Raw genomic sequence first — 24,213 nt, forward strand, 5'->3', positions numbered from 1 at the left:
ATAAAAGCTGAAAGGCAGAAGTTTCTGTGCCCATCAACAGATAGACAGACACATAAAATGTGGAACATACGTACAACGCAATATCATTCTGCCTTAAAATGAATGAAGTGGTGATACATGCTACAGCAAAGAAGAACCTTGAAAATATCAGGTTTAGTGAAATAAGACAGACACAAAAGGATAAATATTGTATAATTCCACTTACATGAAATATCTAGAATAAGCAAATTCATAGAGACACAAAGTATACTAGAGGTTGGTTACCAAGTGTTTGGGGATGGAGATGGCAGCAGAGGAGAGTTATTGCTGAATGGTTAGAGTTTGTTTAGGGTAATGAAAAAGTTTTGGTAAGTAGCACAACACTGTAAATGTAATAAATGCCATTGATGTGTACACTTAAAAATGGTTAAAATGGCAAATCTTATGTTATGTATCTGTCACCATAATAAAGAAAAAGACCAAATGACCAATTCTAGGAAAATGTATGAACAACTTTAAAATGCAAATTTACTTCTCATTTGGATGTATATCAGGCTTTCAGAGGATATACAGCATTCTCCTGCCCCAGTTCTCATCTGTCTCTCTCTGTGAGGGAGGGAAGGAGAGAAGAAAGGAGGAAGGGAGAGAGGGAGGAAGGGAGAGAGGGAGGGAGGGAGGCAGGGGGCTGCTCTCCACGTTGCTCAAACAAGGCGGCTACAGTAGGAAAGGTTAGCTGCACCCTCAGGATCACTGGGCTGCAGCCTGGCTGGGCAAGGCCTTGAACGTACATCCCGTGCACTTGTCATTCTCAACAGCTCTTCTTCCAGGGCTACTGAAGATAATAAGCAACACCAAGACTTGGAAGTACTGGGAAATAAGTAAGCAACAAAATGCTGCCACAAGAGAAAAGAGAGTAATTTTAAGTTCAGAAAATAACTTAGAATGTTGTAATTCTACATTCAGCAGAGTTTTTTGGTTACAGGCCTTACAAAAGGACACAAACAATAAAATATAAAAGCAGAAAGCAAAAGTCATATCATATATCCTATCATATCCTCCCTTCCCCCGACACACACGTGTGTGTATAAATAAAATTCTGGTGCGTTTTCGGGACTTGGAGTTGTCCTGGGTGGTGCTTCAGGGACAATTACCGGACATTGTAGATCCTCCCAGGGCCCACTGGATGGAACGTGGGAGAGTATGGGCTATGATGTGGACCATTGACCATGAGGTGCAGGGATGCTCAGAGATGTACTTACCAAATGCAATGGATGTGTCATGATGATGGGAGAGAGTGTTGCCGTGGGGGGAGTGGGGGGTGGGGGCGGTGGGGTTGAATGGGACCTCATATTTTTTGAATGTAATATTTTTTAAAAATGAATTAAAAAATTAAAAAAAAAATGTTTGTGAAATAAAAACTCATATTTCAAAAAAAATAAAATAAAATAAAATAAAATTCTGGTGAACTATTTGAAAGTAAGTTGCAGACACTAGGACACTTTCCAGAATCCACCTCCTAAAAAAAGGACATCCACCCACAGAGCCACAATACTGTCATTACACTTAAGAAAATTAACAACAATTCAATATTATCTATTAAGGAGTTCATTTCAAATTTTTCCAAATATCCTGACAACGTCCTTTTCTCTTCAATCCAAGATCAAAGTTTACACAATGCACTTGGTTACATTTCTTTAGTCTTTTTAAATTCTAGAACCACCAGTATTTTATTGTTGTTACTGTTTATGACATTGACTTTTTATTTTTAAACAGTCTGGCCAGCCATCTCATAAAATGTCCCATATTCTGGAATCATCTGATTGTTCCCCCATGAAGATTAAGGCTGAACATTTTTTGGCACAAACATTACATCAATAATGTTGTACACTTATTACTGCATCCTATCAGGAGTAATATGAGATGAGCTTTAACTACTAATCATGATGCTTAATTTGATTAGTTGGTCTAGGTGGGGACCACCTGACCTCTCCATTTGTCAGGTACATTTTTCCTTTTGTAATTTTCGAGTAATCTGTGGGGCTATTTTTCCCACTAGTCCATTTATTTTTGGCATTTCGAGATGGTTTCATTTCTGGGGTGGTGTTTTCAGACCACATGAATCTCTGTTCCCCAGACATTTACCCAATCCTTGCACAAATCCATTATTACACAGAGAGAGGACTGCAAACTGGTGATTTTCTAATTCTATCAGGCCATTTATAATTATTACTTGGAAATCTTCTGTAATGGTTTTCCCCTTTTTCTCAGTTTCAGCACAAGGATTTTCTTTTTTAATTTGATGTTTAACATAATCCATTACTGTCATTATCATTTTGATGCACAACTTGAACCAAGCTGGCCTGTGGGAAACCCTTCCTTCAAGCTGCCTCCTTTTTTTTAGGTATTGGGTTACAAAGATTGAACCTGGGTGGGAATCCAGAGCGCAACCACTGAGTCACATCAGCTTCCCTGAGTTGGTTTTTTCGTTTGTTTTTTCTCAGGAGGCACTGGGACCCAAACCCGGGACCTCCCATGTGGGAGGTAGGCACTCAAAAGTTTCAGCCATATCCACTCCCCTCTTGTGTCCTTTTGAGATGTCTACATCAGTCTTTGTGGACTACTTGCTCAACAAGATATTCCAGGCTCATCAGTACTTTTCTTTCCCCAACCCTGGAGTAAGCCATTTCTCCCAAGGGCCCTAATTCCTTGTAGTGGGGAATGGCGTTTCGAAAACAAGATTTAAGAGCTTCATATGTTCATCGTGTCCAGGTTCTTTCAGTGAATACAGCTAGAAAATATTGTTCATACATGCACACACACACACACATATTCAAATTACCAATTCATAAATATAAAAATTCACATACATTTTTTAAATCATAACTTTCATACCAAATCTCCAAATCAAATCTATTACCACTTGGAAATCACAATGGTACTACAGATCCACCTCTTTATTTTGCACAGTTGTGCCACAATATTCCATTGCATGAATATACTAGGTTTCTGTCAACCAGTATCTTACAGAGTGGTTTCTATATATGCTGGAATGTAAAACCTTGTGCAAATACAATTTTGTATTTGTGAAGGTCCACCTTCAAAGCAAATTTATATGACTGGGCTTGCTAGATCTCAGGTAAACATACAAGTGATTTTGGTAAAGATTGCCCAAAGGCCCGCAATACAGTTTCTATCATTTTGGACTCTCACCTGCAATGTATAAGTCCTATTTCCTCACAGCCTCCCCAACTGACTATGCTGCCAGATTTTAAACTATTGCAAATCTGATAGGTGAGAAATGGTATCCTGATGTAGGTTTAATTTGCATTGCCTTGTTTTGAGTGAAGTTGAGGATCTTTCACATGTTTAAAATCTATATATACATCTTTTTCTGAGAACTGCCTATTCAAGTGTTTTACCAATATTTCTATTAGGTTGTGGTTTTTTTGCCAATTTTTAAGAATTATTTGTATAGTAGAAATATTAACCCCTTGTCTGTGATCTAAGGTGCTAATACTTTCTCCCACTTTGTTATCTTTTCATTTTGCTTATAGTGGGAGTTTTTTTGCTGTGCACAACTCTTTTATAAAAATCAGTTAGATCTCTGATCCTTTTGCAGTTTATTTTGATGCACAGTAAAAGGTATGGAGCAAATTTTATTTTTACCACGTCACTATCCAAGTTTCACAATACCATTTTTTTTAAAAGCCCATTGTTCCCCTGTGACCTAAGATGTGACCTTTATCGTATATGAAATTCACACATACACTTGGGTCTATTCCTAGAACTGTATTCTGCTACATCTTGGGCCAGTTCCACACTTCTTAATTACAGAGACCTTGTAGCATGTTTCCATATGCTAGTCACTCTCACTGCTCCTTTTTTCAAGGTTTTCCTAATCTTGTAGATGAATTTACTTAGAACTACACCTCTACAATACGGAGTTACCCTTTCTAAGAACAAAGTAAACATTTGTTCAAGTTTACTTACACATCTTTGGGGCATGTTTTAAAGCTTTCCTCACATAGCTTTAGGACATTTCTTTTTAAATTTATTCCAATGTAATTATTTATATTTTATGTGGCTATTGTAAATGGGGTATTCTTGTTCATCATAGCATGTAACTGGTTACTGCTTCTAAAGAAAAAGGCAAATGGCTTATTACATTAATATATCCTGCTACCTTACTAAATTCTTCCATTTGAGTTTGATAATACTTTGATTAATTTTCTGAGATTGTCCAGGTTTTATGTGCAAATAGGGATAGTTCTCCCTTTTCTAAGGCTTATATATTTGATACATCTTTGAGAAATTCTCATTTTCCAAAACACATAAGTTGAAACTCTATTTTTATATTACAGTATGTTTTGTATTATTTCAATTTTAGATCACTGAAATCATCATAAAGTTTTACCATATCCGTTTATTCTCACCATTCATTTAGTCACAGAAACAACCCAGCATTTCTTGGATTTTCAGGGTCTCTACCCATGCTGACCTCAACACCTACACACCAACTTGCCATCCTAAGCCCCCTCCCCACTATCTGTACTCCAGCGAAGCAGCTTTACACCAGAGTTCCACCAGGAATCTCAATGCTGGTGAATCTACCATGCTGTTCAACCCTGTCATCCTCAGCTACGGCGCTGAATGAAGGCCCAGCTACTCTTACCCCACTCCTGGTCCTAAAATGTTCTGCCTATCTTCCTATGAGATCAGAGGGAAGATATGCATAAAGCTTATGTAAAAATGGCAAAAACAATTATAAGAGTCCCAAGACAGGAGGCAAAGAAATAAAACTGTCTAATTATGAACTCCACACCAACTTAAGACCCATGCTCAGTATTTCCCAAAATAACAGTACCTTTTCTTTCTTCACACGATCCATAATTTTGCCAAGGTCTTCAACATCAACAACAGAATTTAGACTCTCATGGTCCTCAGTTCCACACTCTTCCTCACTGGTGCTCTCAAAAGCCTCCTCCTGGAACATAAATGCTTCAGAAATACATTTTCAAAGAAGCAAAGTCAAAATTTTCTTACATTCCCTCCCAAACTATGAGTTCATTGGCTTCTAACTTTTAATTTTAAAAAAATATATGCCTTAAGTCCTCTCAACACACAGATGCCCCTTTCAACAATGTGGCACCACACAGATGGCTGTAAAAGGACATCTCAGAGTGAGAATTGCCGACATCTCATCTGTCCTCCCACATAAAAGTGGGGGGCTCACTAGACAGAAGTAGAGGAGACAGGACATCACAAAGAAACACTGAGTGCCTGCTATGTGCAGAGCAGGTAGAGTCTACATACATTCACTCATTTCATTCTTAACCAGAATGAGGAAGTAGGGGTGCTTAAGGCCATACAATGAATGAAGAAAGGGCTAAAGATGTCACAGCTAGTAAATGGCAGACACAGCCTTCATCCCCTTTCTCTGATGAAATATTAAAGGCAGTATAGATGGATAAACAGATGTGTAAGAAGTGATCTGTTTGTTTTAAAGAGCAAGCCATCAAGAACCCCCCAAATTCTCTACGTGACTATTCTATAACCTAAAGCTTCTTTGAAGATAAAATTTTTAAAAAGTAGACACTGGGGGAAATATACAGAAGAAAATCTCACTGTACATACAAGACAACAGATCTTACAGCAATGAAAGTCAGATTATTTTTTAAAGATTTTTTATTTAAAAATTTATTTAGTTTTTTTTGTATTTTATAAGTTATTTTTTAAACTATCATTATTATTTCATTTTCTTATTATTTTTATTTGGTTACTTTCTTGGCTTCATCTTTGGAGAGGTTCTGGATCACAGAAGAGTCACAACTTTGGCAGTAAGAGATGTGTATGCTGTAAATGGGTAATGCTTAACAAAAGGTTGTATAGGTACAAAAAGGGGCCACTGAGCCTGGTTCAGACCCCATGGAAGGCTGATTGAATGAAAGAGGTCTGAGCCAAATTAAAGGCCCAGTAAACTGGCCTGGAAGAGAGGTGGGAAAACCGTAGAGGTGGATGAGAAAAGTCCCCTAGGCCAGGAGCAGGAGGCATGCAACAACTATAAGCAATTCAGAAATTATCAGTAGATGAAAGTATAGAGAACCCAACATGGGAGGGGATGTTATAGAGGAAGATACAGGTCTCAAGTACCTAAGTGATGGATGTAGGATGACCGATTACCTGAAATTAACTTGTTTCTCTCCCTGTTGCTAGGATACAAAGAAAAGAATTGTATGTAAATTAGAAGGTAATGAAATGCAACCCTCTCTTTGGGCCAAATTCTGCTTTTGGTGGTCAAGAATATCCTGTTGAAGCAATGAAATATAAAAACCAGCTTCAACCAGTTGGCCGGACCTGCGCAGAAGCAGCCCCTTGCTGTCCTCACTTCAACTTGCTTAATTAACATAGTAAAATTCCCACCCAGGGCTGGAGTTATCCACCCCTTTCTTGATCATGCAATGTATATGCAAGCGTGATTTCCTGAACATACTAATCATACAATTATATAACCAGCTATGTGTGTTCATCCATATAGATGAACACTAATGCATAATCAAAGCAAATGCTAAGTAGTAACTTAGGCATTTAAACAAAAGTGGAACTGCAGCACAGGAAGTCAGGTTTGAGTCACTTTGGACTGACCTTGGCTCCTTACCTCTGCACTCATAATAAACGTGAGTTTGCCTAACTCTCGTGTTGAAGTTTTCTTCAAGCCATCTCTGGTTATCCATAAAGGCCCTGCTTTGAGGTCTAACACAAGAAGCTGCTAAGATGGTCTAAAGAGACATTTCTATAGCTCACTTCAGTGCAAATACAAAGACCTTTTAAGGGAGACAAGACTGAAAACAAAGCTACCTGTGAGTAAGCTACTGCAACAGTGCAGGGAAGAAAAAATGTTGGCCTGGACTGAAAGGTGACAAGAGAAAATTGATGTTCAAATTCATTCAGCAAATATTTTCAACACTAATGACAGAAACTGAGGACCAAAGGGGAGAATAGTAGAATAAGGGTAGAGAAATGTAGGCATTAGATTAGGTGCTATCTTGTGAGGTCATGCAAAGGAATGTGGATCTTATTAAAGCAGCAATGGGCTAGCACTAGAGGATTTTGACTAGGAGAGTGGCATGATCTAATTTGTGCTTTTAGAAGATTACTCTGAATGTTGGGTGGAGAATGGATGGGAGAAGGACAAGAAGGCCAGAAAGGAAGTTCTAGTGTATGAGTCAAGGTTCTGTAGGGTATCAGAACCAACCAGAGATATCTGTAAATACTATGAGAATTTTATAAAAATCACCTCACTCGACTATGGGGGCACAGAAGTCCAAATTCCATATGGCAGGCTGCAAGCTGGGAACTCTGATGAAGATTTTCAGTGAATTCCCCAGGAGAAGCCAGCTGGCTGAAGTAGAGATGGAAATTCTCTCTTCTGGCTGCTGAGGTTTCCCTTCTTTTAAAGTCTTCAACTGATTGGATGAGACATCTCTCACTGCTGAAGGCAATCTCCTCAGTTAATTGTAGATGTAATCACCCAAAGATGCAATCAACTTATTGATGATTTAAGTCCATAAAATGTCCTCAGAGTAACATCAGCCCTGTGCTTGCTTAACCAAACAACTGGACACCGTCACCTGGCTAAGATGACGCATGGACCTAACAATCGCCATCTAGTCTAGAAATGTGGCTTGAATTTAGAAAATGGCAGTGGAGATGGAAGAATTGGATGGATATGAGATATTTCAGACCAAGGGTCAGCAAACTATGGCACCTGGGCCAGATCCAGCCAGCCTAAGGCCCAACTTGACCACACCCATTCATTTACACAAGGTTTATAGGGGCTTTCTCAATACAACAGCAGAGTTGATGGCTGCAACATGGCCCCTATGGCCTAGTGAGCCAAACATATTTAGTTTACAGGCCCGTTTTAGAAAAAAAAGGACCAGATTTAGTGAGAATTAGCTGTGGGAATGAGGGAAAGGAAGGAATCAAGCATCCTCTTGGGTTTCTTGTTTCAGCACCTGAGAAGGTGGGAATGTGTACTAAGATGGGAAAGACTGGGAGGAAAAGCCTGGGAGAGTAAAAATGAAGAGCTCCATTTTGCATTTGTGAATTAGAGATGCCTTAGACATACAAGCAGAGATGTTAAAGAGGCAGCTGTGGGAAGCGGATGTGGCTTAAGAGAGAGACCTTCTGCCTACCATATGGGAGGACCTGGGTATAATCCCTGGGGCCTCCTGGTGAAAAAGAAGAGAAAGCGTGCCCGTACGGTAAGCCAGTTCCCACTCAAGTGCCCACATGGTGAGTACAATTATCCACAAAGCGAGCCAGAGACCGCGTGACTGCCCACACAACTGCCCGCACTGTAAGCCAGTGCCTGTACAAGTGAGTCACACAGCAAGATGATGACACAACAAAAGAGAGACAAGGGAAGTGTCAAGGTGAAGGACAGCAAAAAACAGTAACTAAGGTAGCACAATTGACAGGGAACCTCTCTCCTATTCAGAGGTCTCCAGGATTGAATCCCAGTGAATACTAGAGGAGATGAAAGAGAAGACAACACAGGCATCAAAAATAGCAGGGCGGGAGGAGGGAAAGGGGGGAAAGTAAATGAATAAATAAATCTTAAAAAAAAAAAGAAAAAGAGGCAGCTGTATACTTAAGAGTAGAACTGAGTACAACGTAGGCTAGAAATAAACATTTAGGAAGAACTGGTATATAGACAGTATTTAAAGCAATGAAACTGGATGAGATCACCCAAGAAGAAAGTGTCAACAAAGTAAAAAACACAGCACCATGCCCTGAATCACTCTAATATTTAGAGGTTGCATAAGAGGAGAGGACCCCAAGTAAAAAAGGAGGAAAACTGTGGTAAGGGCACAATAAACCCGTGCTCAGGAGCAGACGTGTAATCCCGGTGGCCAGGACAGATGGTGAACATGGGCGGACTTCCTTCTTGGGGTACCTGAAGAGAACACTCATCTCCTGCCAGCCTATCCCTTCCCCCTTGGCCCCAGCATCTGGAAACATCCACTGGAGACTGCTTGGCTAAAGAATACATGTTTTATGATACTAGGCTCACCCCTAGTGGAATATCTGTTCCTGGCAGAGAGGCAACAGGGCTCCTCAATCTCAATTACAGCACACAAGAGAAAGTGGAGGGGGTGAGGATATACACCTCTCCATGTTGGTGCAGAGCAGAACCCACTGGCTATGGGGGACCAATGTCCACCGGTGGAGCTCACCTTGATCTGTCTCTTTTCTATGTGAGTAAACACTGTTCCATCCATGCCTGTGTTTTATGCTCTTGCTGGCGAACCCAACACCTGCAAACCATGAAGTGTGCAGGGACCTAGGACCAATATTCCTGGCAGCAGACATTGTTATGCTCTGGCTTCCCTCCTTGCTATGAAATTCTCCTTTGGAGGCAGGAATAAGTGTCTCTCTTCGGATCAAGAAAAACCATGAGAATGATGTCATTAAAGTCAAGCGAAGAGAGTGATTCAAAGAAGTAGTCAGCTATGTCAAGTGCTATTGAGAAGTCAAGTAAGATGAAGATAGAGGAGCCACAGGGCTTGACATAAAGGTTCTTGGACCTAGAAAAGGGTAGCCTCAGTAGAAAGCCAAACTGGAGTGGGTGAGAGTTCATTGGGATAGCTGTTTCCAGCTGTATGGTGGATTATATGTCTTGTACAACTAAAATTGGATAATACAATATTTTAAAAGCATAATTTTAAATGTACCACTGAGTTATCAAGAAACTAAGGAATCTAAAGAGGCCAAAAGTGAACTACAAAAGGAAATTCTGGGAGGTAAGTGAGTGACAGAGCTGAGTATGGTGACCCAACTTTGAGAACTGCACAGAACATGGGAAACAGTAAGTAATGTCAAGGAGACTCTCTTCAAGGAGGAGAGTCTAACAGAAGCCCTGAGTCAAAAGCTGGGACTCCACAAGGCTACATCCTCAGGGTAAGGAGGGAAAAACAAGACAGATGGGGAATTTTAGGGAACAAATATGCAAAGGGCAGATAGTGAGAGGGATTTCATTTAGAGGTTCTAAGGCTTCCAGAAGAGGAATAAAGGTACAGTTGTATGATAAGAATTAAGTCCCAAATTAAACTGGAGTTCCCAAAAGCAATACTAAAACTAGAAAACAAAAGACCAATGCCTTCAGTATTCTGGAAGAAAATTATTCCCATCTAGTACTATATACTCAACTAAAGAATCAATCAACTGTGATGTTGGAATAAACACATATGCCAATACAAGAAGTCTGAAAATTTACTTCCCTTGTATCCTTTTTAAAAAGCTCCTAGAGAATATGCCCTAAAAAAACCAGAGGCAGCAGAAAGAAAGAGGACTATATGAGATCCAAGGAAGGGGGAATTCAACCCAGGAGACTAACAAAAGAGCCGATGACCACCACAGTGGGTGGGAAATTCAGGACTTGAGCAGCACCAAGGCTTAGACGGCAGTCACAGCTGGAAGTGTGATATGATTACACAGAAAGAGGAGAGGAAGGTGTGATGGTTTGGAGCTGTATGGACCCTAGAAAAACACATTCTTAACCTTAATCCCTTCCTATGGGTGTGAACCCAAAGTTTAGTAGGACCTTTTGATGAGGTTACTTCAATCAGAATGGGTCTTAATCCTCTTACTGGAGTCCTTTGTATGCAGAATGAATTTCAGACAGAAAGAAAGCTACAGAAGCTGAAATTCAACAGAATCCAAAAAAGAATGGCAAGGCCACCATGTGCATTGCCAGGTGACAGAGAAGGATCAAGGATCACCGGCAGCCAGTCCCAGACCCCCGTCATCACCTTGATGACACCTTGACTTGGACTTTCTCTTAGCCTCAAAACCACGAGCTAATAAATTCCCATTGTTTAAGCCAACCCATTCCATTGTATTTGCCAGAGCAGTCAAGGAAATTAAAATAGAAGGGAAATGAATATTTGTATTTGTGTGTGTGTGTTTGTGTTTTTGAAAAAGAAAACAGGAAATATCAGTTAGGACTTATTATTTAGATATTTAGAGATAAATTCTGAAGAAAAAGCTAAAAGAATTCAAAGTGGATGTCTACAGGGAATGAGAATCCAATAGAGTGGGGCAGGGAACTACTGTTTTTAATTAGAAGCTTCATAGTTATATTTGAACTTTTAAATGTTCAAGTGTTACATTTAATTTAAAAAAACATGTAAATTTCAAAATTGTTAAGAGCCAATGGAGGGAAGAGCAGCAAATGTAAACAAAAAAGACTGGCTAGAAAAGAGCAGAAAATAGCTGGAAGATGGAGAATAAAGAAAAGATTGATTTATTTGCTCTTGCGTTTGTGTGTGAACCCAAGGTGATTACAGAGTATGTTTATATATTGACAAGAAGGATCTAGAAGAGAGGAGGAGACTAATGTGGCAGGAGTGAAGAAATGAAGTTCTTGATTGAACGGCGCCCACAGAGAGTGTCATCTCTGACAGAAACCAGATACTTGGTCTTTGGTGATGGGAAAGATGGTGAAGATCTGAAGATCGAGTAGGGGGTAAAATAAGAGCAGCCCCTCTGGTGGCTTCAGGTGAGAATTTAGGGAATGGTGGGGAGAAAGAAGGTATGAAACAGCCAACCTGGAGAGCATGGGAAAGAGCTTCCAAGGGAGTGTCGTGAAACAGTCAGGCTGTTCTGAGGGACACTTGAGGCCTGTGGTCATGACTCTGTGTTCAAAGAGAAAGCAGCAGGACAGGGAAGGCAGAGAGTAGATCTCAACTAGGCCTGGGGTTTGGCCAATATCATTAAAACAGGGAGTGGAAGGCAAGGAAAGCAAACATGTTTATTCAAAAGAGAATATAAAAATCTAAACTTCAAGTAGGAGGGAAGCGAAGTAAGAAGTTTCCACTATCTGTGACAGTCTGAAGCTGGATGGACCCCAGAAAATCCTGTCGTTAGAGCTAACCCATTCCTGTGGGTGTGAACCTCTTGTAGGTAGAAACTTCTGATTGGCTTACTTACTTTGGTAGAGTGTAACCTAGGGTGGGCCTTAATCCTCTTACTGGAATCCTTGATAAACAGGATGAATAAGGAGAAAAAGGCAAAGAAAAACACACAGAAGCAGAGAGAGAAAGCCTGGAGAAAAAGAAGCTGAAATCAATGGAACCCAGAAAAGAGGAAGCCAGAAGCTGAAGCAACAAAACCCAAAAGAAAAGGAAAGACCGGCAGAAGCCTCCATGTGCCCGGTCTTCGCGAAGAAAGCATCATCTGATGACACCTTGATCTGAACACTTTCATGGCCTCAGAACTGTAAGCTTGCAACCTAATAAATCCTCATGCAAAAGCCAACCCATTTCCAATATATTGCTTTCAGTAGCTTTTAGGAAACTAAAAGACTAACTAAGAAGTTATGGGATCAAATAGAATCAAAAGAATATTTGAAGTAGGGAAACAGAATGAGGTGAGAGAAAGAGTCATAGGAACTTGAAATTTCAGAGGTGACCATGGAAGTGGGAGGCAGAAGTCCGTGAAGAAAAAGGTTGCTAAACGTGCAAAGATCAGAGAACCTGTACATCAAGGTGCTGGAAAAATCTACATGGCTGCATTAGCCACAAAGGATAATGGCAGTAATGAGGGTCATAAGCTAAAGTTGTTCTAGAATGATGCAAGTAACCAGGTAGTCAAAAGACAACAGCTGGGAAGACTGCAACAGGTGATACAGCCTAATAAGAGAACTTCAAAGGAACCAGGGTCTTTAAAGAAGGAAGAAGGAGATACATCAAGTTTTTGCAACCAACAGAGTCATTAAATAAAAGAGGTCAGGAGCAATATGTAGTTTAAGAATAAGACATAAGTTCAGTCTTGGACATATTTAACTTCTCTGGCCTCCACTTCCTAAACTGCAAGAAGTGGTTAAAAACCTACCTGCAGTGGTTAATTTCATCTGTCGACTTGGCTAGATAATGGTGTCTGGTTGTTTGGTCAAGCACTGGTCTGCTTGTTAATGTACTTCATGGACGGGATGTGTACCTGTAATCAGCTGCTTACATCTATAGCTGACTGCCATCTACAATCAACAAAGGAGAGTGCCCTCAGCAATGTGGAGACTCTCCTCACTGAATCAGATGGCATCCTTAAAAGCCAAAACTGAGGATTTCAGAAGTCAAAGAGAAGAATTTCTGCCTCAAGCAAGCAGCTTGTCCTGGGAAATTCAGACTCAACTTCCACTTTACCTTTACCAGAGTTTCCAGCTTGCGGCCTGCCCTATGGAATTTGAACTTGCCAGTCTCCATGGTCGCATGAGCCAGTTCCTTATGATAAATCTCTCGAAATACCACCGGTTGGCTCAGATTCTCTGGAGAACCCTGACTAATATAGTACCTGGCTCTAACAGTGCAATGCTGAAGAAGAACTATATGAAAGCATCTAGCACAATGTGGCTTAGCTCCAAAGGCAACACTCTCTAAAACACCCCCCCACCCCATGAGTTTCAGATCTTCCTTCGAACTAGAAGTCATGAAATGGTTTCTCAGCGCAGGGGTAAGGTTCGGTAACCCCAAACACAGGAGGCAAGCGGCAGGAAATGGCCACATAGGCTTCCTACCTCAGTGTCTCTGTGCTGCCCTCCAGCTTGAGTGTGAGGATCGCGCTCCTTTTCTTCTGGGCCCGGCGGATTAGATCTGCATTTGCCTTTCTTGCAGTTGCCACCACAGGATTTTTTCTCTCCTTTACGAAGTACCTGCAGCCGGGAGATGAACTTGGTCTTCCAAGCTCTGAAGTCTGCTTCAATGCTGCCATGTTTGCTTTTAGCCACATCGCAGTCACCCTCCCCTCGGGTCGTCACGCGGTGAGCACCAAGCATCCAGAGCCATTTATCCACGTTTTTGCCAACCTGCAAGCAAAAGTGGTAGTTGTGTTCAAAGCACAATCCTCTAAACCAGAGGTTTTCTGACTCTGCTCTGCAAACGCCCAAGTTCCTCTGAGGCCCCTTGTCAAAGCTGCTACTTACGAAGAGGGGTTGTCTCAGCAAAAAGGGGCATCCAGCCCTCCAGCCTCCCACTCGACCCAGAAGGGCTGCACTTTATATATTCCAATTTTCTGTATCAGATTTAAAAAGCAAAAAGCAAGGGCTAAACAAACTTTTTATTAAACAAAGCATTAATAACCAAAAAAAAATTCTTTTAACTACTCAAAACCATAGTCAGGATAAAATAACTCATTTGCAAAACAAATTAATTGCAAAAATGTAACAAAGCCTATGGGGCCATAGCCCGTTCAATAATAAAGTGCAAATGTAACCAAAGACCAAACATGACTTCATGAACTCAACAAATCGATTTCATTGCAATATGAAGCAGTTAAGCTGAGGGGGTGATCACGAATCGCAGTGAAACATTCTGGGACTTAACATGCTTCCTGACTGGCAAGATACTAAACAAAATACTTGTATATCTGAATTGTACAATCCTTCATCTAATTCTTTTGAAAACAAGGGGGAAATCCACACAGTGATATAACAACTGAATAAAAACAATTTTACAAAAAGCTTCCCACATTCATCCTTACTCATATTTCACCAGATAGGTAAGCTGGGCTGTGGCCTGTATATGGGATATGTACACAGACGAAAGCATACTTTTGCAAACCACTGAGAAATAGAGAGGCTCTGCCAAAAAGGGAAAATATTTTTATTTTTAAAAGTATGGAAAATAGGATGCAAAAGAAAAGGAGTCAAGTTAACTCCACTGAAGGAAAAGAAAACAGAAAAACAACAGAAACATTAACAATAAGTTTTCCCACCTAAAGGCCAGTAGACACACTATTTTCCTTTAAAAACTAATGATTTTTTTAAATGAAGTTCAATTGTACTAAGGTTTAGCTCAGACAGAAAAGGCTGCTCAGAGAATAGGCAGAGGAGAAAGTGCAAAGAATCAGCAATCTTTCAACCACAAGGTGCTGCCTGGGGACAAAGGCTAGACTTCATAAGCCATGAGTCCAGGCCACTAAGACACTACACAATACAAGGCATATTCATTATTTTAATCAGCAAAAATTGATTAGTGCCTACTGTAAGTCAAGCTTCCATATATATGGTATGGCAGTTTGATATTGTTTATGAATTCCAAAAATAGATACTGGATTATGTTTGTAAACTGGCCTGTCCCCCCGGGCATATTAGATTATATTGGATTCAGAGTTTTCACTTTTACTTGATTAAATAATGACTAAGGCTCTGATTAGGCAATGTCACTAGGACATTGAGTGCCCGCCCCCTTGGTGGGTGGGGACTCACTGAGAAACCACACTGCAGAGAGAGGAGGTTGGAGTTTTGATCCTGGAGCCCAGGAAGTAAACACATAGAGAAGCAGATAGCTGAGGAAGGAGAGAAGTCTCCATTAAACACAGGCAAAGGCCTCAGGGAGAGAACATTTGCCTGATATTCTATAGCTGGTCTTGTGGCAAAAGCAGAACAGCTGAGCAGGAAGAGCAATGAACCCGGGAAGAGAGGAACCCAGGAAGCCTGAACCCTGGCAGGCATCCGCAGCCATCTTGCTCCAACATGTGGCAACAGACTTTGGTGAGGGAAGTAACTTACACTTTATGGCCTGGTAACTGTAATCTTCTACCCCAAATAAATACTCTTTATAAAAGCCAACAGAGTTCTGGCATTTCGCATCAGCACCCCTTTGGTTGACTAATACATATAGGTAGCAATTCTAAGTTTCAAAGGAAGTTATTACACACCAGTAAGTTTGTGAATTATTTCATATACCAGGGACGGGGGGACATAAGGGTGAAAAATTTTTTTTTAATTAAAGGCAGATTTCACCCTGTACTTCAACATATACTTACCTTGTTGAAGTGGCTTGCATAGGCAGAATTTCCCAGGCCAAACACAGCATATCTCATACCCTTTAGATAAGTTTTGCCAAATCGAAAATCATGGGCTGCTTCCTCCAGCCATTTGCAGAACCACTCCGCACTCTCAGTTGGCTGACCATCGGTATATGTAGCAACCAGGAAGGCACAGACAGTTTTACTCGTAATCTAACAAAGGAAGTCATTATTTCAGGAAATATTCAAGGTATATTTTTTTAAGTTTCTCAAAGAAAAAAAAATATTCTTGAAACACTGATATTTATATCACACTAATTTCTGAGGACAAAGGGTGCTTTTAAATATGACTTACTTTCAAAAGTGAAAGAAAATTCAGCAAGGACAGAGGGGAAAGAAAAGAGTCCCTTGCTCCAGCCAGGATGCTTCCTGGTGCCCTCCGCCCATCATATATTCTGATCCACTTTTCAGACTATCAATTCTTATCATCTCTGATTTGTCATATTTGAAACAAAACCCAAAATCAGGGGGAAAAAAATTACAGAAATGTCTCTAAAATATTCTCCCTAAAAAATCAGAGCAACAAAACTTTTTAAATATTAAGTAACTTAACACTTGGCACCATCATCTCTCTGAGGAAACAAAATCTATCCTGTAATTGCTAGCCACAGTATTTCATCTGCTTGAATATATCTTAATAGTTCCAAGTTGCAAGGTAAGTTACAAGTAATCTCTTACTATTAAGTATTGAAGGTTGCTAATAATTTTTCACAAGTAATTTAAAGATTTAAGCTCACCCAACTGTACTCCAACATGCTTTCTTGTATAAAAAAAAAAAAAAAAAAAAGGACAGTTACAAGTAAAATACAGCCCACAAGCCAAACCTGGCTTGCGGCCTGTTTTTGTAAATAAATAAACTTTTATTAAAAAACACAGCCTATATCCATCATTTACATATCATCCATGGCTATTTCGTGCTTCAATGGCAGAATCAAGGGGCTAAATTGCACATAAAGCTGAAACTATTGTCTACCTGGTCCTTTATAGCAGAAGTTTGTCAAACCCTGCTCGAAGTAGTTCTCCAACTTTAGCTGCATCAGAATCACTAAGAGCACTCGTAAGAACATGGCGCAACACCCAGAGTTTCTGATCCAGTGGGGCTGGGCTAGGGCCTAAGAATCTGCATTTCCAAAAAACTCCCAGGAAATGCTGAACTGCTGGTTCAAGTACCATACTTTGAGAACCATGCTTTAAGGAAAATCCCCTAACTGGCTGCCACTGGTAAGGGGGAGGGGCAATTTGCAGGTGAAGAAATTAAGCTGTCATGGAAACTAAGTCATGCATCTAAGTCTAAGGGGATACTTCTCTACTTCTCTAACTCCTCCCCCCACATGAGCAGCTCCCAACCTTTTGGCTTGCAAACAACATGCTGCTACCACTAGCAAGAGTCCCTTCATTCTGAGAGCTGAAGTGGGGTGTGGAAGGGGCAGGAGCGAGCGTCAAACCATGCAAGGGTTCCCACCTCAACCCTCATCCCAGGAGAATCTAACACATCAGAGGGACAGGCCAATTCCACTGGAGAATCAGTACTCTACACCATGCATCTGGAGCCTCCGATTTACACCAAAAACTCAACCAGCTGAAATCCCTGGGCAGGAAAATTTAATTTACTCTGAAAATTCTATTTATCCCGGAAGATGGGAGGTCAATTACATTTGAGGGTTTTGATTAAAGAAAAAATGAGATAATTACCAACCTCTTCTACAAGATGATCATCCGGATCATAGTCTTTCAGATTAATAACTGTCACGGGCAGATCAAGGGAGGTAACTGCTTCAGCAAGAATTGTTGCAAATCTCTAATGGGGAAAAAATCAAATAAGAGTTATCCATAAGCCAAATGAGCAAAATACAGTCCGTATTTACCTTGCATCACTAGGAAGGGAATGAGGGATTCCTCATGAAAATTTTTCTGAGTGACATTTAACATCATAAACACAAATACTACTCTTACATTTTCTTAAGCATCATTATGGAATCAATCATTCAGCCATGTTGTCTCACTCTCCAAGGGTATATGGGGCTAAAATGTCTATATTGGCTTTTAGCATCCTAACTGCTTTGCTCCACCAGAATAAATATATATATATATATATATCTACTGATAAAGAAATAGTGAATAGTGGAAAGAATAGGAAATAGGGAAAAGGACACTATTGAATGGACGATAGAAAGCCAAGAGGAGGGAAGTGGATGTGGCTCAAGCGACCGGGCTCCCACCTACCACACAGGAAGTCCCAGGTTCAGTTACCAGTGCCTCCTGGAGAGAACAGGCAAGACAGCGGACTGGCACGGTGAACTGAAACAACAAGATGATGCAACAGGAGACAGTGGGGGAAGCATAATGAGGAACACACAAATCAGGGAGTGGAGGTGGCTCAAATGACTGGGTACCTCCCTTCCCATGGGAGGCCCCAGGTTCAGTTCCCAGTGCCCCCTGAAAGGAAGACAAACAGAGAGCAAGTGCAAACAACAAGGGGGTGGGGAGAAATAAATTAATAAAATAAATACTTAAAAAAAACAGAAAGCCAACAGGAGCAGTTGACAGATGGGAGAAAGCCAGAGGTGGGAGCTAATGTGCCCACAGAGATGCTGGGCTAAGAGAAAGCCACTACAACCAAAGACAGAAGGAGCCATGGGGCAGAAAAGAGGTGATGAACTAACATTTGTCCACAGGCCAAATACACACAGATAGGCCTAGAGCCTGGACAGTGTTAGCCCCCAGCAAAACACCTGCCAGCTCTCCTTCAAACAAAATGAAACTAAAGTTTCAAGCCCAGATGTCGGCCCCCAGGACAATGCCCCTCTCCTTTGCTGTATAGTCTAATACATGGCTTCCTACCTCCCAGGGCTAAAGCTAAGCTTGCCAGGCATTTTTCTATTTGTTAGGCATCTACTGTGCCAGCCCCTGTTCTGGGCCATAGTGACCCAACGGTGAACAAAATAGGCATAGTCTCTGCCCACAGGGAGCTTATATTCTAATGAAGAATAAACAAGGACATAAGGAAATACACAGTATGTCAGGGCATGATATATGTGCTACAGTGAAATATTAATTGGGGTAAAGAGGCTGAGTACAGGCTTGGGGGAGGGTTATTTTCCAGAGGGTCATAGGGTACATATCTCAGAGATGAAATAAGATTTGAACCAAGCCTGAAGGAAATGAGGGAGCAATCCATGAGGCAATCCCAGGTGGAGCAAACATTTCAGTGCAAAGGCCTAACTTCCTCGGCAAGGAAGTTAACAGGCCTGGAGAAGTGGGGACCAGGGAGATGAGGTAAGAGAGATAATGGAGAGCAGGTGCATGGAGGCCCCTCAGCCAGTGAGTGTTGGCATTTACTTTACGTGAAGGGCACAGTCATTGCAGGGTTTTAAGCAGAAGAGTAACATGATTTGACTTAAGTTTCTCAAAGAGTCACTGCAGTTGTCGAGTTGGGCATATACTGAAGTGGAGAGAGGAGGGGAAGCAGGGCTGAATCAAGACCCATGGGGAGACAATGGCAGAAATCCAGCAAAACATGATGGTGGACGGGACCAGGCTGGAAGCAGTAGATGGTGAGGAGTGGCTAGCGTCTGGATGGAATATGAAAGTAGAATAAATAGGCAATTTGCTGAGAGAGTGGAAGTAAGATAAAAGAAAAAGAGAGACATCAAAGATTTTTGGAACTGGGCAAAAGGATGAAGGTTCCATTTAGTGAAATGAAGAAGATTACAAGTGGAACAAGTTTGGGCAGAAAACTGGGAGTTCTATTTTGGGCATACTGATTTTGAGATGCCTACTAGACCTCCATATGAAGAGGTAAGACAGCTAACTGGATACTGACATCTGGAGTTCAGGGCAATAGTTCAGATTATAAACATAAATTTAGAAATCATCATCTAGTACAGGTGTCAGCTCACTAAGGCCCATAGGCCAAATCTAGCCCTCTACTTGTTTTTATGAATACAGTTTTATTGGAACACAGCCATGCCGATTCATTATGTAGTGCCTGTGGCTGCTTGCATGCTGCAGTAGGAGAGCTGCATAGGTGCAACAGAGACAGCCTGGGAGTCCAAGAACTGTGCCCTGAGAAACTCCTATGTTTAAAGGTCGAGAAGATTAAGAGAAACCAGCAAATGACATGAGAAGGACTGGCCCCAGTAAAGTAGGAGAATCATGAGAATAGTGATATGAAAATTAAATGAAGAAAGTATTTCAAGAAGAAAAGAATGGTTATGCAGTTAAGGGGTCAAATAAGATGAGGACTGAGAATAAATTGGCCACATAGAAGCCACTGGAAGCATATGTGGGCACATAAGTCTAACTGGAGTGGTTCAAGAAAAATAGGAGTAAAGAAATTTGAGAAAGCAAGTACAGATAGCCCTTCCAATGAGTTTTACTATAAAACAGAGTAGAAAATTGGTGTGGAGTTGGAGGCAGATGTGGAGCCAAGGGGTAACATGACATGCCCCCTCCCACCCTACACAGAGCACCTAGCAAGAATTCACAGAGAAAACAATGCTATCAGCATGGTGACAGGGAAAATCCACTCTAGCTTTGCCATCATCCTAAATATGAAGAGAAAACTATGCATCTCCAAGAACAAGATGAGAACCAGCAGCAGGGAAAAGAAATAGCTGCAGCTGAAAAACTGAGAAGGCAGATAAATCAGGGGACAGAAATAGGAGGAATTCAAGAGGATGGATTCATAAATTATGAACAAGATGCTACAAAAATCAAATGGAAAAAAAGATCTTCTTGCAATTAGAGACAAAGAGCTGAAGTAAAACATACCAAAAAAAGGTTCTGAACTGAAATCTAACCATCGAGAAAGAGAAGGTAACAAAAATGTATGAAAGAAAAGCTGTGCGACACAGAAGACCATCCATGAGGGGCAACATCCAACTAACAGGAGCCCCAGAAAGAAAGATCAGGAAATAGAAAGGAAAAAATTAGCCAAGAAGTATTAGAACTAATGGACATAAATTCGCAAAACAAAAGAGTTCAAGTATAGGACAAGCTCTTGTCGAGTACCATGGCTGAAGTATAACCCAAACTAGATACCTTCTTACAAAATGTTCAAACATCAAGGAGAAAAAAGTGATGCTAAAAGCTTCCAGAAACACACACAAATCAAGTCATCAACAAAGGAATAAGGGGAATAGCAATAGCCTTTTCATAAGCAGTAAGTAAGAAAAGACAAAGGGGTGACCCCTTCAAAAGTTGTTAGGAAAGTTTTTTAACCTAGTCTTGTATACTCAGCCAAATACGACTCAATCCAATGTGAAGGAAGAATAAAGAAAATTTCAGAGAGCACAGCTTTAAGATGGAGGAGAGTCATTCAACCTATATCAACTATGATGTCAGCAACAATATTATTAAGCCACTGAGATGAGGAAAGTTTGTGCTAAATGACTAATATAGGGAGTTGACAGCTGTTGTCTAAAGTTCAGAGGTCTAGAAAAAAACAACATAAGCAGATTATATAATTAAAGAAGTAAACATCCAAGGAACTAAAAACAGAAGAGTACTTTTTATTATATATGTATATAATAAAATACATTATATTCTTACAAACTTTCTTTGCTTCTGCACGTATCATCTGCAAGTATAAATTTTTTTGTTTTTTGTTTTTTATTTTAATTTATAAGCAAGAGTAAAGAGACTCTGGATGAAGGCCCTTAGGTCCCTAAGGTCCCTTAACTGCTCGGGTAGTTTTTTGCCTTACTTCTGGTTTCCCACCTCTGTTGCTCATAGTTGAACTTATTAAAACTATGCTAGGGAGCAAAGTAACTACTCCTGAAAATCCAAAAAAGATTATTCTACATAATATCCACAAGAGGGCAGTAGAAACCTCTTCTTAAATGATGGTAATATTAAAAAAAACAAGGGGCCCTGACTTTTTAAAATTCCTTTTCATGTTAGCCTTACTTAGAATCTTTTCCTAGAAAGTATTAAACAGCTGTCACCTTCAAAACAAGGAAGCAGTAAGCCTCCAGATACATTTAGAGAATAGAAAGCACTGAAAAAAAAAAAGATTAGATGATCAATTCAGTTCCCTGCTAAAAGCTACTTTTCAGGGAAGTTTTAAACTAAAGGTCAGGAAACCCAAGGAAAAACATAATATATAGCTCTTCTTACCTTTGCTGTACCAGTCTGGGAACCATAGAAAATCTTCACGCCAGACACAAAGATTTCTTTCTTTTGAAGAGAGGTATAACCATTTGACATTAAATCCTCAGTTGTTTTTGGAACAGATTTCTCCTGTGGGTTCTTGCCCTTGAAAATAAATGATTGCACATATTCTCCATCAATTCTAAATCTTCTCCCAACACTGACTGAGATGAAAATTAGCACAAATACAGTTTATTATTGTCTTAATTTTTTGTGGTTGTTTACTCTTGAAAATTAACCCCATGGTATAATTCAATCCTTTAGGACCCACATTTCTCTTTTTTTTTTTTTTTAAAGATTTATTTATTTCTCCCCCCTCCCTCCATTGTCTGCTCTCTATGTCTATTCACTGTGTGTTCTTCTGTGTCTGCTTGTATTCTCATTAGATGGCTCCGGGAACTGTCCCAGGACCTTCCAGAGTGGAGAAAGGCGATCATTCTCTTGCACCATCTCAGCTCCCTGGTCTGCTGCTGTGCCTCCCATGGTATCGCCTCTATGTCTCTTTCTGTTGCGTCATCTTGCTGTGTCAGCTCTCCGCGAGGGCCAGCACTCCTGCACGGGGCAGCACTCCTGCATGGCAGTATTCCATGTGGGCCAACTCACCACACGGGCCAGCTTGCCTTCACCAGGAGGCCCTGGGTATCAAACTCTGGACCTCCTATATGGTAGACAGGAGCCCAATTGCTTTAGCCACATCCACTTCCTGACATTTCTTAAGACTATAAAGATTCCCATTCCCAAAAGGGTAAAACTATACATATTTTCATCCATAATGTGTTACCATTAACAGTAGAAATTTATTTTCCTATCTTTAATTAATGGATAGGAAAAGAGAACTACTACACTCCTTACAGGTGGAAATAGTTTTGGGAATTTTTATTGTTTTGTTTCAATAAAAGTTGAGTTTTTCATTGTAATATCATCCTGTATCTGAAGAATAAGATTTCCACAGCCCAGCAAAGAAAAAGTAAATAATTTAGCCCACAATAACCTAGTCTCTGATAAGTTAAATTTTTAAGCATTAAAGCTGTAAACAATGGACTAAAGTTAATAGCACAATTATAAAAAACGTTCTTTCATGAATTGTACCAAATGTACCAAACCAATACAAAGTGTCAATAATAGGGTGGTATATGGGATGCACAATTTTTCTGTAAACCTACAACTTCTCTCATAAAATAAATAAATATAAAAAGTCTAAGAGACCAAAAACAAAAGTGATTTAAAGTACCTTTTTGCTTTTCCGTAATTTTCTGAAAGCCTTCAAAAATTTGCACTCTTTTCTCCATAAAATCTGATGCTTTAAATGCCCTCCTATTTAAAAAATAAAGTAAAATAACTCCACTTACCTGCTTCTTGATGACAATCTGGACACAAATCCAAAGGCTAATGCCAAAGGCAAAACCCAAATATATGTAAAATCTATTTATCCATAATGATATTAAAGGTGAGGAGAAGTCCCATGTATCCAAAGAATAGCCTACATTTAAAATGAAACATATAATTTTGTTTAAAGTTACGTATAAAAAGATGTTCACTGCTATTTTAAAATAAATGATACATAATTTTGTTAAAAATTGCATACATAAGATGTTCATCCCTATTTTCAGAACAAAAATTAAGTAAAACCTTCATACTCATCAACCTGGCTAAGAAATCTACAGAAAATCAATTCTGTAATACACTACGGTATTACATTATATGGTAATAATACACTATATGGTAAAGTGATAAAATAACGATAACTGAAGGAAAAAAAACCCAGAATATAAAATTGTACCTTCATTTGGACAAAAGCATCTGGAAGCAAGAAGGAAACAAAATGAAAGCATCTAATATGGAACTATGATTTAAGTTCGCTTTGTTATACTTGCAACTTAAGAAATGCTTAATATAGTGGTAAAAGTGTGCCCCTTTTTCCTAATTTTATTTTTTAAGACCTATGGCTAACTTGTGAAGTTAACTGATCTCACGCCCACTTTTGCCTCGAATCTGGAGGCAATTTCAAAAGGCGAAGCCTGAAATTAAAAGTTTACAAGTGCTGCTCCACTCTAGAAAGGAGCGACCGTCCCAACACAAGTAGGTAAACTAGGTGGGAAGAAGGGGGGGTTTTCTCTGCCTTTTACTCAGGGTTAGGAGCCCAGTTTCCTTCTAAATTCATTCACTAGCCTTAAAAGGCAAAAGCCAGGTCAAAAGCAAGGATCAGTCTCCCCT

General features: G+C 40.1%; 1 protein-coding gene and 1 pseudogene across 1 annotated transcript in view; both read right to left on the reverse strand.

Annotated features, from left to right (window-relative positions):
- Positions 1–24,213, reverse strand: part of LOC101442617 (S-adenosyl-L-methionine-dependent tRNA 4-demethylwyosine synthase TYW1) — a 207,021-nt gene that overhangs the window by 182,212 nt on the left and 596 nt on the right. The window contains exons 2-7 of the mRNA XM_004460697.3: positions 23,349–23,479; positions 21,967–22,104; positions 17,543–17,644; positions 15,805–15,999; positions 13,556–13,843; positions 4,844–4,963 (exon numbers count right to left, since the gene is read on the reverse strand). Of these exons, the coding sequence (XP_004460754.1) occupies positions 4,844–4,963; positions 13,556–13,843; positions 15,805–15,999; positions 17,543–17,644; positions 21,967–22,104; positions 23,349–23,479 (974 nt within the window). The remainder of the gene's footprint in view (positions 1–4,843; positions 4,964–13,555; positions 13,844–15,804; positions 16,000–17,542; positions 17,645–21,966; positions 22,105–23,348; positions 23,480–24,213) is intronic.
- LOC111764692 (small nucleolar RNA U3) lies at positions 16,254–16,353 on the reverse strand (annotated as a pseudogene).

This window comes from Dasypus novemcinctus, chromosome 23 (genome assembly GCF_030445035.2).
Source record: "Dasypus novemcinctus isolate mDasNov1 chromosome 23, mDasNov1.1.hap2, whole genome shotgun sequence".
NCBI lineage: Eukaryota > Metazoa > Chordata > Mammalia > Cingulata > Dasypodidae > Dasypus > Dasypus novemcinctus.